The following is a 14677-nucleotide window of genomic DNA, read 5'->3' as shown; positions in this document are numbered from 1 at the left end:
AGGTTCCCAGGTTAGGGGTCAAATCTGAGCTATAGCTGCTGGCCTACACCAGAGCCACAGCAACACGGGATCTGAGTTGCATCTGCAATCTACACCACAGCTCATGGCAATGCCAGATCCTTAACCCACTGCGCAAGGCCAGGGATCGAACCCGTAACCTCATGGTTCCTAGTTGGATTCGTTAACCACTGAGCCACGACGGGAACTCCATACATGTATCTATTTTTTTAACAATGTGGTTATATTCTCTGGCAGTTTTAAATCTGCTATCATGTCATATGTCCTTAGCATTTTTCTACATCACTGAATAGTCTTTACTTTTCCAGTCCATTCATTTTTAACAAATTTGTAATTTTTCATCTTCTGGTTATGACACTGTGTTCATTCATTCCTTAGTTCTTGGAAGTTCAGATTGTTTCCATTTCCTACCTTCTTTATGTAACATTCTGTTAAGCATCGTTTTATATAAATCTGTGTGAGACTTTCTGCTTGTTCCCTTCATACAAACGCCTAATGATGAGTTTACTGAGGTGAAGTCAGCTATAATCTGAGCCCTATGTTTAGGATTCTGCATTGCTAAGTTTTACAGTAAGAAAGAAGATTAGTGAGGTCTGAAATGAAAATGTACTCAGAAGTAATCTTATCCTCTTGGGAATCTCAAGTTAGCCCCTGACCAAATTCTCAGTTTTCTGCTTTCCGTGGCTTTTCCATGAACTACTCCTCCCTCCCTCCCTCTCTCTGATATATATAAGTTCCTTGCTCCATGACTATATCATTACTGGATTCAGAACCAGTACAGTTGTTAAGGCAGCATTTTGCTTTGCAATCCTCTGAAGAATCTCATGTGTGTGAGGACATGTGGATTCGCGACATAGTGTTGGTCAGAATGCAGAGGAGGAAACCAAATGTTCCCATTAAAATGCTCAAATGGTGGGACAAAGTGCAAAGAGGAATGACTATCACAATTTAAAAAAAAAAAAAAGGAAATTGATAAGACAGTACATTTTTATTATTTTAGATCCGCTTTGCTTTGGATACTGACTTTCAGATTCACACCACCACCCCCCAAGCCCTTTGCATGATTTTTTTTTTTTGTCTTTTGTTGTTGTTGTTATTGTTGTTGTTGTTGTTGTTGCTATTTCTTGGGCCGCTCCCGTGGCATATGGAGGTTCCCAGGCTAGGGGTCCAATCGGAGCTGCAGCCACCGGCCTACGCCAGAGCCACAGCAACGCGGGATCCGAGCCTCGTCTGCAACCTACACCACAGCTCACGGCAACGCTGGATCCTTAACCCACTGAGCAAGGGCAGGGACCGAACCCGCAACCTCATGGTTCCTAGTCGGATTCGTTAACCACTGCACCACGACGGGAACTCCCCTTTGCATGATTTTTTTTTTTATTCTTCCAGCTCATAAGGTTGGTTGACATTCTCACTTCCTTTAAATCTAAAGGCAATTAGGTCTGGGGTGGTCCACTCACTTTCCTAGCATCTCAGGGTTTTTGATTCTTGGTGCCCAAATGGCAGTGATTGGCTTCTGTTTGACTTCACTGATGGCCCAGCTGAGCTGTCTAATATTGTCCATGTTTCCATGTAGTTGGTAGGACACACACAAGTCTTAATCTCAACAGGGTGCTTAAAGAAACCGTATGTGTATATTCATTTGGGAGAAAAGTAAGTAAGTTTTGGAGGATGTAGAGGGCAGAGATGTCTCTGGAGATTGAAAATTGCAATAAAATGCTCTGAAATTTGCTGCATTTGTCTTAAAGAAGCAGTATAGACTTTTGTTGATTGGTATTTGTGTGTATGTATAGGTTCATAAGTAAAAAAGCTTTTCTTGTTGTAGACAGTTCTAAGGTAGGTAATAAAGCTCTCTTATGATCCCGTGAGCCAAAGAACATACAGTTTTAGTGTATAATCTTCTCTTGTTTCAGAAATGCTTATGGGTTCTGTTATAGTTTTACTTTTTTGATATAATCTTTGGTATACAGCTGTTATAAAATTCCATCAAGAATAACATTTGCCACTTAGTTATATGAGAACATGTTCAGTAGCCTAGTTTATGGCTTTGATATTTCAAAGGAAAGAGATTCCTCCTCCTCATCGTTACTGATCAGATCCCTGTGGCTAGCAGAGAATTTGCCATGTGTTTTCTCCCAGGGGACCCCTTCTTCATTGGGAACTTGAGAAATGCAGGTCCCAAGCTTTTCTCACTTATATGGATCACACTTAGGCTCACACTCGGAAGGTGCACGTTCCCATGAAATTTTCCGGGGTCCCTTTGAAGTAGCATTTGCCACCTTCCAGGCTCTAAGAGCAGATGGTGCTGTCTGTGGATTCTTTCTTCTGCCACTTCTCAAAATTCCCTTTCCTTTCCCTGGAGGGAGCAGATGAGCTTGTTAAGACAGGGGCTGCTTCTGCTCATGTGCCTCATAGGTAACCTGTGACACGATTTCTACAACACAAGGTTCCTGCTGCCACTGGGAACACAGAGCATGCATCTGTAGTAAGAAAAACCAATGATGTGCGATCAGGTCCAATGGTATGGGATCAGGGTGCTATCTGTTGCCCATCCAGTGTGGGATATCCTGCAGTCACCTCTAACTAGACAGTAGACAGGGCCAGCTATCATGATTTCTCGGTTTTAGAGAATTCTGCCAAATAGTGATCTCCTTTAAGTGGCTTCCATTAGGTCTTCCCAGCTATTTTCAGTCCATCTGAATAGCTTTGGCTGAAATAAATTATAAATTGTCATCAGGAGCTTGGTTCCAGCATTCATATTCATTAGATTTTAAGATTTAATGACTCCATGGGCCTAAAACAAATCTTCAATTTTTCTTTTTCTTTCTTTCTTTCTTTCTCTCTCTCTCTCTTTCTTTCTTTCTTTCTTTCCAGCAGTCAAATGGAGTCTCTTTTTTTTTTTGTCTTTTTGCCTTTTCTTGGGCCACTCCCGCGGCATATGGAAGTTCCCAGGCTAGAGGTCTAATTGGAGCTGTAGCCACCCACCTTCACCAGAGCCATAGCAACACGGGATCCAAGCCATGTCTGAGACCCACACCAGAGCTCACGGCAACACCAGATCCTTAACCCACTGAGCAAGGCCAGGGATTGAACCCGCAACCTCATGGTTCCTAGTCGGATTCGTTAACCACCGCGCTACGACGGGAACTCGTGGAGTCTCTTGATTTTCGACTTTTTAAATACTAATTTGTGGCCACTTTTGGCTCCTGTCAGTGGGGAGGCTCTTTTAAGAGGAAGGATTTTGGCGACTTGCCAGCAGAGAGGAGCAAATTACTCTTTAAATTCAAAGAAGTTTTTCTTGTTTGTGGAAAAATACAACTTGTTGGGGTCACTTGAGCCTAGAAGCCTCCATGAGCTGCTTCCTCAGAGGAAACAGACTTTAGCCAGTGACCCAGTAGGCTTTAGACTGGTTGATTTTTGTAGAATTAATGGAAGGGCCATTAATGTTTATTGTTAAATTAATATTTTATTGCCTCAGCAAGATGTGAATATGGTGTTGTTGAAAACATTCTAGATTGAAGCTAAAGTGCTTAAACTACTCTATCTCACCCCAGCCCTTCTTTCCCCACCACAAACATTTCGGCACTGTCATGGAAGGCGAATGTGTCTAAGTGGGCTTTATACCTGTCTCCTATGCCTGCGTCTCTGCCTCCTCTTCTTGTTCAGCTTTATGGCTTGGAGACCATCTATGTTGTTACCCATAGAGTTAGCTTGTGCCTTCTAATCTCTGCAGATGGTTTCATGAGTTGGATGTCCCTGAGTTTATGTAGGGCTTGCAGTCATTTCCAGGTTCCCTTTATACCAACAACGCTCTTGGGAGCATCTTCCTACCTGTGTATAATGTTTGAATGTGTGTGCGACTGTCTCTCTGTGATAGAGAATCACAAATGCCCTTTAATTTCCATATGAAAATCTTAAGAGGTTGGGAATTTCAGATGGTCAGAGTTATAGTAATGATTCACAGAATGTAGATGGCAGTCATTTTCCCTACCTCCTCCTAACTGGTTGGAGATTCTTCACCATGTTTGGTGAAGGTCATTGGGATCCCGGATGACATCAAGTGTAGTAAAAATTCACCACAGTGAAGTGTTGCTTATTCCACTTAACTAAGAAGATCAGTCTGAATTAGGGAAAAATGTATATTTAAAGATGTAACATTATACCATTTTGAAGTGTACACAGTGACCCACATGAATGTAACTTGATGAAAGTTCTTAAGGGAATCACATTAATGAGCAAATTAAAGCACCTAATAATTATTTTTTTAATGACACATCTAAATTGCTCAACACAGTTATTCTCATCCAGAGACAAAATAGTTCCCCTACAATATTTTTTGCACTTTGACATGCTAGGCTTATTTACTTACAATAAGATAACCATAGCCACTTTTTTTTTTTTCCCCCTGAATGGTGTAAGTTAGCAAAGGAAGATGAAAGGGGTTGGCATTTGAGGACCCACTCTGTGCCAAGTCTGAAGCTTTTTAAACATTTTGTCTATTTAATTATTACAACTACCCTTATGCCGTGGATTTTATTCTCCCCATTTCTTAAATTGAGAAACTGAGGCACAGGGGACTTTAAAGCAACTCACTGAAGTTTGTCTATCCAAGTTTGAAAGAATAATAATCCTCGTTCTGCTCTATCATAGTTTCCTTAAAGGGGGTCCTCAGATGTTCTGCGCCAGCATCTCCTGGAATGTTTGTTCATACTGCATATTCCTGGGCCCCTCAGGGTGGGACCTGGGCTTCTGCACTGATAAGAAGCCGCCACGTCCTCCTTATGCACTCCGAAGTCCCACAGCCTCTGTGCCAGACCGTGGTGACCTCCTTTTGGTGAGGTGATAAGCTGTGCCAGAAGAGTGCCCCCATTGCCTGTGGGGGTGAGCAGTCCCTGTCGTGCCTCTCCTGCAGGGGGCCCCTTAGCAGTGCTCCTCCTTGTGGCTACCTTCTCCCATTTACCCCTTCCATGGCCTTGAGTTACTTGCTCCAAACTTAGCATGGTTTGACAAGTCACTTCCAAGAAAGTTGAAATCATCCTGCTACCTAGGGATCAAGGTTTTCATAAAAAGATTGAAATTTCCATTGCACAATCATCAGATCGCAATACATCGGATCCCGTGTTGTGCCTACTACGGGTGGCATCTGCATTTCACATTTTAATCTTGGCTCAAACCAAAAATTAAAAAAAAAAAAAATGAGAGGACAGATTGCAGAAATGATTACTTTTGTAACACTGATAAATGCTTTTATTTTCCTTTCTAGCCCTCCTTTGCTCCACTCCCTGGTGACAGATTTCCCATAAGTGTGCCCCTGATGGCCGCTGACTTTCCTAGAAGCAAGATCAGGGGTCCCTTCCAGCTCTCACCCTCCCACTAAAGACAGGGTTTTGGAAGAGCCACCTAGGTTCACTGAGCATCTTTTTCTCCCCTGCCTTTCTCTTTCTCCATTATTATCTTTGCGCTTAGCTCTGTGAAATTTCTCTTTTTCACTCCCCAACAGCTTGCTTTCGAGGCACTGGTCCCAGCCAACTAAATAGGAGTTTGTTTGGGGATGAGTGTGGGGAGATGAACTGATGGTTGGAGGGGGGTCCTAGACCAACTTGAATTGTATTCTGTGCTGGCAGAAGAGCATCCGTCTTTGTTTTGGTATTCAGCTTATCCAGATAAAGAAGGCATTTCCTCTCCTAAAAGGTGGGGGGAGGGGGGAGAAAAGACCAAAAAAGAAAAAAAATTAATTTAAACCATGTACTCCTCTGAAACTAAATATACACCCTCTTCCTCTGTCCTGATTGGTCTGCTTCAGCTGACAAGTAGATCGTGTGGAAAGGAAATATCCTGGACTTAATTGTAAGTTAAGTCCCTCTTAATCCAGAAGAGCATTTGAGATTCTGTCCAAGTGTTCAATTTCCCAGGCCGCTGAGGTCTGTGAATTTCTTTTCCCAGCCTCCAGGCTGCTGCAGTACAAGTCAGCATAGCTAATGCAGATAGATCTCCTGCCTCTCGCTCTCCTCCTCCCTCTGCTTTGATTCGATATGAACAGCCTGGTAACTCCGATGCTAGGGAGAAATCTGACATAACTCTGCAGATGGCTAGCTTGCCATGAAACACCTGGGGATTATTCTTTAAGGAAAAGGTAACATTTATATGCTAATGATTTCTTCCCCCCTTCCCTCCTTGTTGCATTTTTTTTCCAGGGCTGCCAGTTCCCAAGAAGAGCCCAAAGTCGGTAAGGACTTGTCAGTTACTTGGTGCTTCTTTTGGGGGGTGCGGGTAGGGGGGCTGCAGCTGGGAGAGGACGCTATCTGGCTGGACCTCACTGAATGTGTTTTAGAGTGGGTGGAGGAGACAAGAGCCAGAGCTCATTTTATTAAGTTCTGGGGATCCGTCTGGTATAGAAGGTATTGGGGTTTGTCTTTAACTGTCTAGAGATTGTAGGCAGGCTGCAGGAGTCTAGCTCAAGAATGCATGTTTGGAATTTTCTCTGTATAAATGCTTCACACCTCTCATTCAAACAATGAGTTTCTTAGATATTTTAACTTGATACAAATGCTATTGTTTCTTTTGGGAAGAGAGAGAGAAAAAAAAAAAAATGCTTTACCTGCTTCCTGAGGAGCATTGCTCTCAAGTGGTGTTTCCAGCAGTTCACAAGAGTAGATTCCCTCCGCAAGCTTTCTTAGGCACTGAATGATGAATTATTTAAAAATGTTAAAGCCTGTAGGTTTATAGAGGAATCACTCTGCCCTGTATATATGCCTGTGCTCACAAGGAAAATGCCCCCGCACTGAGAATAAGACATTTCCTTACTGTTAAGAAATGTCCTTTGTTGTTTTGCCAGCTTTAGCGGCATTATGCTGCAGGTATAGGATTCTTTAACAAAAAAACAAACAAACAAACAAAAAAAATCAATGTTATGCTGTCCTTTCTAATCTGGTTTCCCTGAAGATGCATTACCTAGTTGACATGTTAGCTAATAGCTTAGAGGCTGTAGTGTTTTGCTTGGTGGTGGTGAGTTCTGCTCCCACGGCACTGACAACAAATTACAATGCTACTTAAAAACTCAAAATTTGGAACTCTGATGCCTATGAAATCGATCTGTGAAATTGACCCCGGGGAAAGAAGCTTCCCATATCATTTAACATTAAGATAAAGAGAGGTGTACTTCTTTGTGATTTGAATATTGAGGGGGTGGGGGAGGGATATTGACAGCCTCTTGCTTTCTGAGAAAGGAGAATATTTTAAACTTTGCAGCTTATGGTGGGTGCTGCAGCTGAGTTCTTTCCACCTGTCCCCAAGCCTGGCAGCGAGAGACAGAAGTTTATTGAGGAGCTGAGAGAGAGAGCTTTCTGCCTTCTTAAGCCTCATTCCTAAGTTCTCCAAAGAGAAAAACCTGTAATAATTGATGTGATTCCAATGGCATGGCGCCATGGTGATGGGAACATGTGACTTCAGGGCTACTTCCCTTGTCATTTTGTGTTAATGTCCAGAGTGAGAAGTGCTGGTAGGTGTCTACATTGGAACCTCAGAGATACCAGAGTGTGAGAGAGAGTGTGTGTCTGAGTATCTGTGTGTGTGTACCTGCATGTGTGTCTCTGGCTCCCTGGGTAATAGTCAGAAATCTATTCAGCCTTCAGAAAAAAAGAAGCAAATCTGTAAGATGTGTCACATGAGCTTGAGTTAGCAGGAGTTCTCCTTTTTTCCTCCCGCACCCCTAAGTATGCTACGTGATGTGCGGACTTATTTTACACACTCCACATGGAATGGAGTCTTGACAAGAAGCATACTGGGGGAAGATAGAGCACTTTTGCCCGGGCAGCATGACACCAGGTAGCAAGGTATTCTGTTTTGCATCCCATTTAAACTTGCTGTGCAAAGGATTTCTGTAGATTCATTTGCATCTCTTCTCCCTCAAAGTGTTTTGGAATTCCCTGCTGAACTCAAAGGCTAGCAAACAGGTATGGAGCCTGCATTCACCAAGTCAGTGAGGAGAATTTGCTGTGACCATTTATTTTTTTTTCAATCCATGTCATTAGCAAGCAGCAAGCCAATTACTCAAACTGCATTCCTAGGGGAGGAAAAAAAAAAAAAAGCTCTCTTAACTGCTTTGCCCACAGTCTGCTGGCTCTTAATTACCACAAGCTAAGAGACTGGTGTGTTGCTGAGTTCTAAAGGAACCAGCCCCCACCTAGGGGCTTCTCCTTCCCCAGTTTCTCTGCCAGGACAGGGCTGATGGTTTTCACAGCATTGCTGGCACACTATGGCAGCTGCTATACAAAATTGTGGGTGCGGGGTGTCAGCCAAGGTCTGCTGTTGCCAGGAGAGCCTTGCTAACATCTGTGATCAGTGGGAGTTCCATACAGGTGGGTTGAAAGCTGTTTCTCTTTCCCAGTTTGAATTTTGATGAAGTCCTGCCAGACAGACAGATGATGATGGGGTTTTTCTGGTAGGGTCGGAGGGAATCCATGGGGAAGCTGGCTGTCGTAGTTCCAGAAAGCCATTCACATCGTAACAGATGGGGTCCCTTAAGCAGACCATGGAATGAAATGCACACTGTGCCTGAGCTGTGATAGGATGAGCCTGATAGGATGAGCCTGACCATCAGCTCTGAGAATATACTGTCTGAACTCAGGACCATATGTTGGTTCTTTATTTGTAGAGGCACCTGACACTGTTGGCTTCTTCACTTGACTGACAGCTTCCTTTGCCCTCATACATTTTTTTCTATAAATGTTTTCAATAATTAAGTAGTTGTGTTTTTAGTAGAACAGAAGGACTTCTCTTGGTGATCTTGTTTCTCATCCTGGATTGCCTCTATAACTTGGCTCTCAATAAGCACTTTCACCTACAAGATGTAGTTTAAACGTTAAATGGATGGTTTATATACTCGTGGGGGCCGATGGCGGTGTTTTAATAAAAGGTTACTAATTTGATACCTGGACAACCACAGCATCAGGGGTTTTTCTGCCAAATGGCAGAGACAAAAATAAGACATATTTGCTGTTAGCTTTCAGGCCTCCCTGGGAAACTGATTCTGTGGCCCAGTTTAATCATTCTGACTGGAAACTTGTTTCACAGAGGCTCTTGATCTAAATCACACACAAGGATTTTGTGTGTGAGAATTGCAAACGCTAAATGTCACACCAAACCCTGAAGTGTAAGTTGGTGTTCACTTGTGTTTTCTCACTAGTTTAATTCCCAACTCTTGAGTCATTTTCTCCCTTGGTCCACCTGTCCATCTGCCCATCCATCACATATCCATTCAACTCTCCATATATTCATCTTTTGATTCACTGCTCCATCTGTCCATCCATCCTTTAGCAAGTTAGTGTCAAGAAACTACTAAGTGTCAGGTTTTGGCATGATATGGTCATGGTGCCATTCTCTTTGGAGCTTACAAGTGATTCATGGATTGCTCCTTTCAAGAAGAAGAGTCATTGTCACAAATCACCAAAGTTTTTTTGACATTTATTCCATCAACAGGTATTTTATTGAGTACCTCCTATGTACCAGACTCAGCTCTAGAATGCAGCAGGAACTAAGACAGAAAATATTCATGCCCTCATATAGCTGGAGAGAGATAAACAGGCAGATCTCTACACACCATCCTTATGAAGCCAAAAGTCAGATAATCATATACTTTCCAAAGGTAACCAAGCAAAAATATGACATAGAACCATGAAAATCATGCAGCTCTTAATTTTAATAACCTAAGCAAAATGTCATCCAAAGCCATAAAAAGGACCCAAGCTTGAGTTAGATGCTGTGGTGGAGCTGTGAAATTCTTCTGAGTTCCCCAGCAGCCTATGCAACATTGGTTACTACATTATTTACTCTGCTTTTTATTTTTGGATCAAAAAAAAAAAAAGCATAAAGCTTTCACTAAGGAGACAACATTTTCCTTGTGCCTAAAAAAATTTCTCCCCCCAAATTTTCGTGTAGGGGACACCAAATAATGGGCAAGAAAGTCTCTTCAGCAAACACAGCAAGCTGAGAGGCAGCAACAACAACATGTTTCTGATCCACTTTCCTCTGTTCCTTTCCCCCGGGAAAAGGCATTAAGAAGTACAAGGGAGAGGTGTTTTAGACAGAGTGCATAGTAAGTGACCCCGGCCTGAATTGTCTTCCGTGCTGCCTCTTTCTCAAACTCTCTTGGTGGCCCCAATGCCACTTGTCCCAGAACTAGGATAATAACACAACCCACCAAAGCTCCAAGCTTCAAGGAGAAACAGTGAGAGTTGGTGGGGGAAGGATGAGGGTTACTTAGCTAAGTCTTTTTGCCTCTCACTGCTCGTAGCAACTCATGACCTCAGCCTTTGGAGCCCTAGAAAATAGACTTTGCTCTTGTACCAGATTCCATTAAAACATTCAGTATAAATTCAAACTCATTTTCATATCCAATCAATACCTGCTTTTTCTTCTCCATTATCTCTTCCTTTGTGCCTTTTTGGGAAGAAACTGTTTGACTTAGACCCGTAAAGGATAAAAGAAAGAAACAAAATGAAGGACCATCCTCTGATTGGGCTTGTATTTGAGACTGATTTGCGTGCAACCTTTAATGACATTGGCCTAAAACCTCATCAGCACTTGGAGTTTTTCCTGTTGTCCATGTAAATCTCTGTAGTGGCCTTCAGTCTTGGCAGATATGTGAACTGTAAATAATTTTGCTTTAAAATGGATCGATTTGTCATTTTTAAGCCACATGAATTCTTTTCATCATTTAAGCTCCTAAGTGCTGTCTGTATTCATTTGCTCTTCCGAGCAAATATTTTCAGCTCACTTTATAAGTACCTCCAGTTTGAAATCATTCTGTGAAATACTAATGAGTGGATTTTTTCCCCCATTTCTGTTTATGAAGTCCATTGCATCTTTCCAATTTCCCTGGCCTGTCAGTAATAAGGAAATCGTTTTTTGGGGGGGAGGTTGGTACCATTTTGACACACGTTCACAGCTAGCGTGTGGCCAAGGACGTCTATGGAGTTTTTAAAATTGAACCCATTTCTTTCTTTCTAGTTGTCCCTGATTTGATGCTCAGAAATAAAAATCTGGCTTCAAAAATATCTGCATAATGGCAGTAGCTAACACTGGTAATATTCAACGCAGTATGTGGTGCTCCTTTCCAACCATTTATTCAAGCTGGGGACCTGCAGGTGGATATCCTTGTTTCTAAGATCCCCTCTTCCCCTCCCCCTTCCCCACCTCCTTCTTCTCTCCCCCTCGCCTTCCTCTTTTTCCTCATTGGACCATTCATCAATGCCTATCAAATCCGGCACCAAAATGTTTTTTGGTTTTGCCCTCCCTCTCCGTTGTCACCACTTTTCCCCTGGTATAAACCACCCCAGGTCCCTCACAGGGTCTGCCCAGTAGCCTTCTGACTGGCCTTCTGCTTTCACTCCCATCTCCACTAAGCTATTCACCAGACACTAGCCAGAGCAAGCTCTCTGGAAGTAGTTGGCTCCTGGCACATGCTGGCTTTAGATTCATCAGTGGATTCCTCTTCCCCAGACCTGAGAGTGAAGCCCAAACTCCTTCATGGAGCCCACAAGACCCATGCATTGTTTGATCTCCAAGTTCATCTCTGGCCACCCCACCCCCCCTTCCATGCCACACTAGCCTCCTCTCCGTTCTTCACACAGTCCAAGCTCATTTTGGCTTTGCAGACTTAGCACATGCTGCTTCCATTAATGGAACATTCTTCCAGAGGCCTTTCCTTATTACTTAGCTAAAGGACACTGCAGTATGTTGTCCTCAGTCCATTAGGATTATTTGATTACTATCCATCTACACATACTCACACTCACACACATCTAGATACATAGGTATAAATTCTCAGGTACCACCTCTTTCTAGCTTACACATTGTATCTTTCATAGTCTGGCTTCCAGCCAGTGATCATTGTATATTTCTTCAATGAAGGAATGAGTGTATTTCACATAGTTACTTAAGAGGGGCTACTCTAGGTGTTCTCTCATTGGTCTTCTGAGTGCTTGCTCCATCCATGGTCTTGGCAGACCCAGAATAACCTTAGCAGAATTGAAAGTTTGTCTTTAACTACAGATGCTCATCTGTGGTCAAGTTTTTCACCTAGGAAAATAAGTGAAAGACAATCACATTTGATGCAAATCATATCCTGTGTTATAACTAGTTCAGAAGTGAATTTGTTCTCATGCCCCAAGTCTTCTGGGAGGTAATCCAGACTGCGGAAGAGGCATACAAAGTGCCTTTAATTTGAGAGCTATATAAACATGGCTTTTCTCCTGGACCCTCCTGAACCCTAACCAAATAGAAGACATCATAACTAATTAGCATGTTCTCTGAAAATAAAAAAGCCCATTTTGAACTTTTCCACACACACAGAGAACATAGCTCCAAAAAGCCTCGGTGCCAGAGAACCCTGCTGGTTAAGCACCCAGCATTTTCACTGCCGTAGCTCTGGTTACAAATGTGGCACAGGGTCGATTCCTGGCCCAGAGAACTTTCTGCATGCTGTGGATGAGGAAAAAAAAAAAAACCAAACGCTAGGTGCCAAGATTTCAAATACGGAATACATTTTCAAATAACTCATTTTCATAATTGAACTTGAAAAGAAATGTAAGATTAAATCTTATCAGGGAAGATCCAAAAACCTTCCAGATGCTTGTGTTAAGTTTAGCCCTTGAGGGTGGGTGAGAATATGCCCTTTAGTGCTGGGTTAGCAATGGCATGGTTTTTAGAGCATATTCTCAGGATGCTGCTTTACTTTCATTTTTCAAATTTAGAAACAGAGTTTAGGTGGCATTAAGAGGGGATACAGAGGTGCAGTTTGATGGAGAGGGAGTTTTGTAAACTGGGTCCAGATTGTATCTTTCATTTTGTGATGCATTAAACCTAAATGTGTCATTTATTGGGAAGATGAGAAAGGGTGATAACATTTTAAAGATGCCTAAGCCTCGTTTCTGGTCACCTTCATTTGCACCCTTTGGTTATGGCAAAGCTGTCTCCTCAGTTAGTCAAGATTTCCAGGTCCTCCATGTCAGATTTGTTACAATGGGAGAGCCATCATAAGGTCTTGGGGAGTTCCCTTTGTGGCTCAGCAGTAATGAATCCGACTGGTATTCATGAGGATGAGGGTCTATCCCTGGCCTTGCTCAGTGGGTTAAGGATCTGGCATTGCTGTGAGCTATGGTGTAGGTCACAGATAGAGGTCAGATCCTGCGTTGCTGTGGCCGAAGTGTAGGCCAGCAGCTGCAGCTCCAATTCAACCCCTAGTCTGGGAACTTCCATGTGCGGGGGGTGCAGCCCTAAAAATAAAAAAAATTAAGGGGGGAGGGGTTCTTGGAACCCATGAGGTGACATATAGAATCTGTGTGCATGCAGTTGTGGGCATGTGTTAAAAGCACATGGGCATTTCCTGCTGGAGAAAGGTCCAGACTCAGTGGGACAGGATTGCCAGAAAGGTATTTATTTTTCTCCTGTTCAGGAAGAGGCAGTGATGGGAAGCATTGTTAACTTTAAAGCAGTTACAGAGTAACCCCAGAAAGGAAGAGGAGATTGAGTGTGGTTTCCCTTAGGTCATCCTGCCTTGCTCCTCTCTGGGTCCCAGTGAGGCTTTGTGAAAAGGAGCTTCTACACGAAGGAGGCTGGAGCTTCACATGTCAGAGACTTACATTAGCTGCAAAATGAATTTAGTATTGGTGGACCAACCCTACATCTGGCATTTGCTACTCATTTGAAAAATCCAGGAGAGGTTTGGCATTTGAAAGGGAGGCATGCAACTCTCGTGGTAAACCCAGAGATCCTTAATCAATTGAATTATTTGCTTTTACTTTGGGGTTTTTTTTTTGTGTGTGTGTATGGTTTTGTTTTTGTTTTTCCCCGTACCCACAAGCATGTGGAAGTTTCCAAGCCAGGAATCAAACCTATGCCACAGCAATTACAACACCAGATCCTTCACCCATTGAGGCACATGGAAACTACTATTTGCTTTTGCTTTTTTTTTTTTTTTTTTTTTTTTTTGGTCTTTTTGCTATTTCTTGGGCCACTCCTGTGGCATATGGAGGTTCCTATGCTAGGGGTCGAATCGGAGCTGTAGACTCTGGCCTACGCCAGAGCCACAGCAACGCAGGATCCGAGCCGCGTCTGCAACCTACACCACAGCTCACGGCAACGCCGGATCGTTAACCCACTGAGCAAGGGCGGAGACCGAACCCGCAACCTCATGGTTCCTACTCGGATTCGTTAACCACTGCGCCACGACGGGAACTCCCCTGCTTTTACTTTTAAAATGCCTTTTTCCTCTCCTTCTAAGAGCAGAGCAGAAACAAAACACTACTAAAATGTAAAAAATAGAAAGTAACAATCCCATTAATTCTCCTTTCCAAGGTTCATTTCTAAATAAAAATAGCCTTAAATTTTGTCTTATTTAAAAAATTCTCTGTACAGTATAAAAATAAGAGGTAGGCAGGACAGGAAAGTATAAGAGGGGGGTAAAACCACCCCGAGTCCATCTTTTTTTCTGTTTATGCTAGGGTGTGTACACACCCCAGATGGGCTGACCGCTGCACATGCTTGTTTATTAATGGAAACCCTTGCAAAGACCACAGTGAAGAGACAAACAAATTCTCTGCACTTGCAAAAGTGGATGGGGATTGTATCCATCATTACATCTTTCTGAATCTGAAAATCT

The 14677-nt window shown here is 42.8% G+C and overlaps 1 protein-coding gene across 14 annotated transcripts in view; it reads left to right on the top strand.

The window, feature by feature from the left end:
- The window catches only part of MAGI1 (membrane associated guanylate kinase, WW and PDZ domain containing 1), a 676654-nt gene that overhangs the window by 620949 nt on the left and 41028 nt on the right, over window positions 1-14677 (top strand). For all 14 annotated transcript variants that reach the window (XM_047778731.1, XM_047778778.1, XM_047778819.1 and 11 more), the window contains one exon: window positions 6213-6244. In XM_047778731.1, the coding sequence (XP_047634687.1) occupies window positions 6213-6244 (32 nt within the window). The remainder of the gene's footprint in view (window positions 1-6212; window positions 6245-14677) is intronic.

The sequence above is a fragment of the Phacochoerus africanus genome, chromosome 1 (genome assembly GCF_016906955.1).
Source record: "Phacochoerus africanus isolate WHEZ1 chromosome 1, ROS_Pafr_v1, whole genome shotgun sequence".
NCBI classification, from domain to species: Eukaryota; Metazoa; Chordata; class Mammalia; order Artiodactyla; family Suidae; genus Phacochoerus; species Phacochoerus africanus.
Note: the sequence above shows the minus strand (reverse complement) of the source record. Positions and strands in the feature narration are given on the sequence as shown.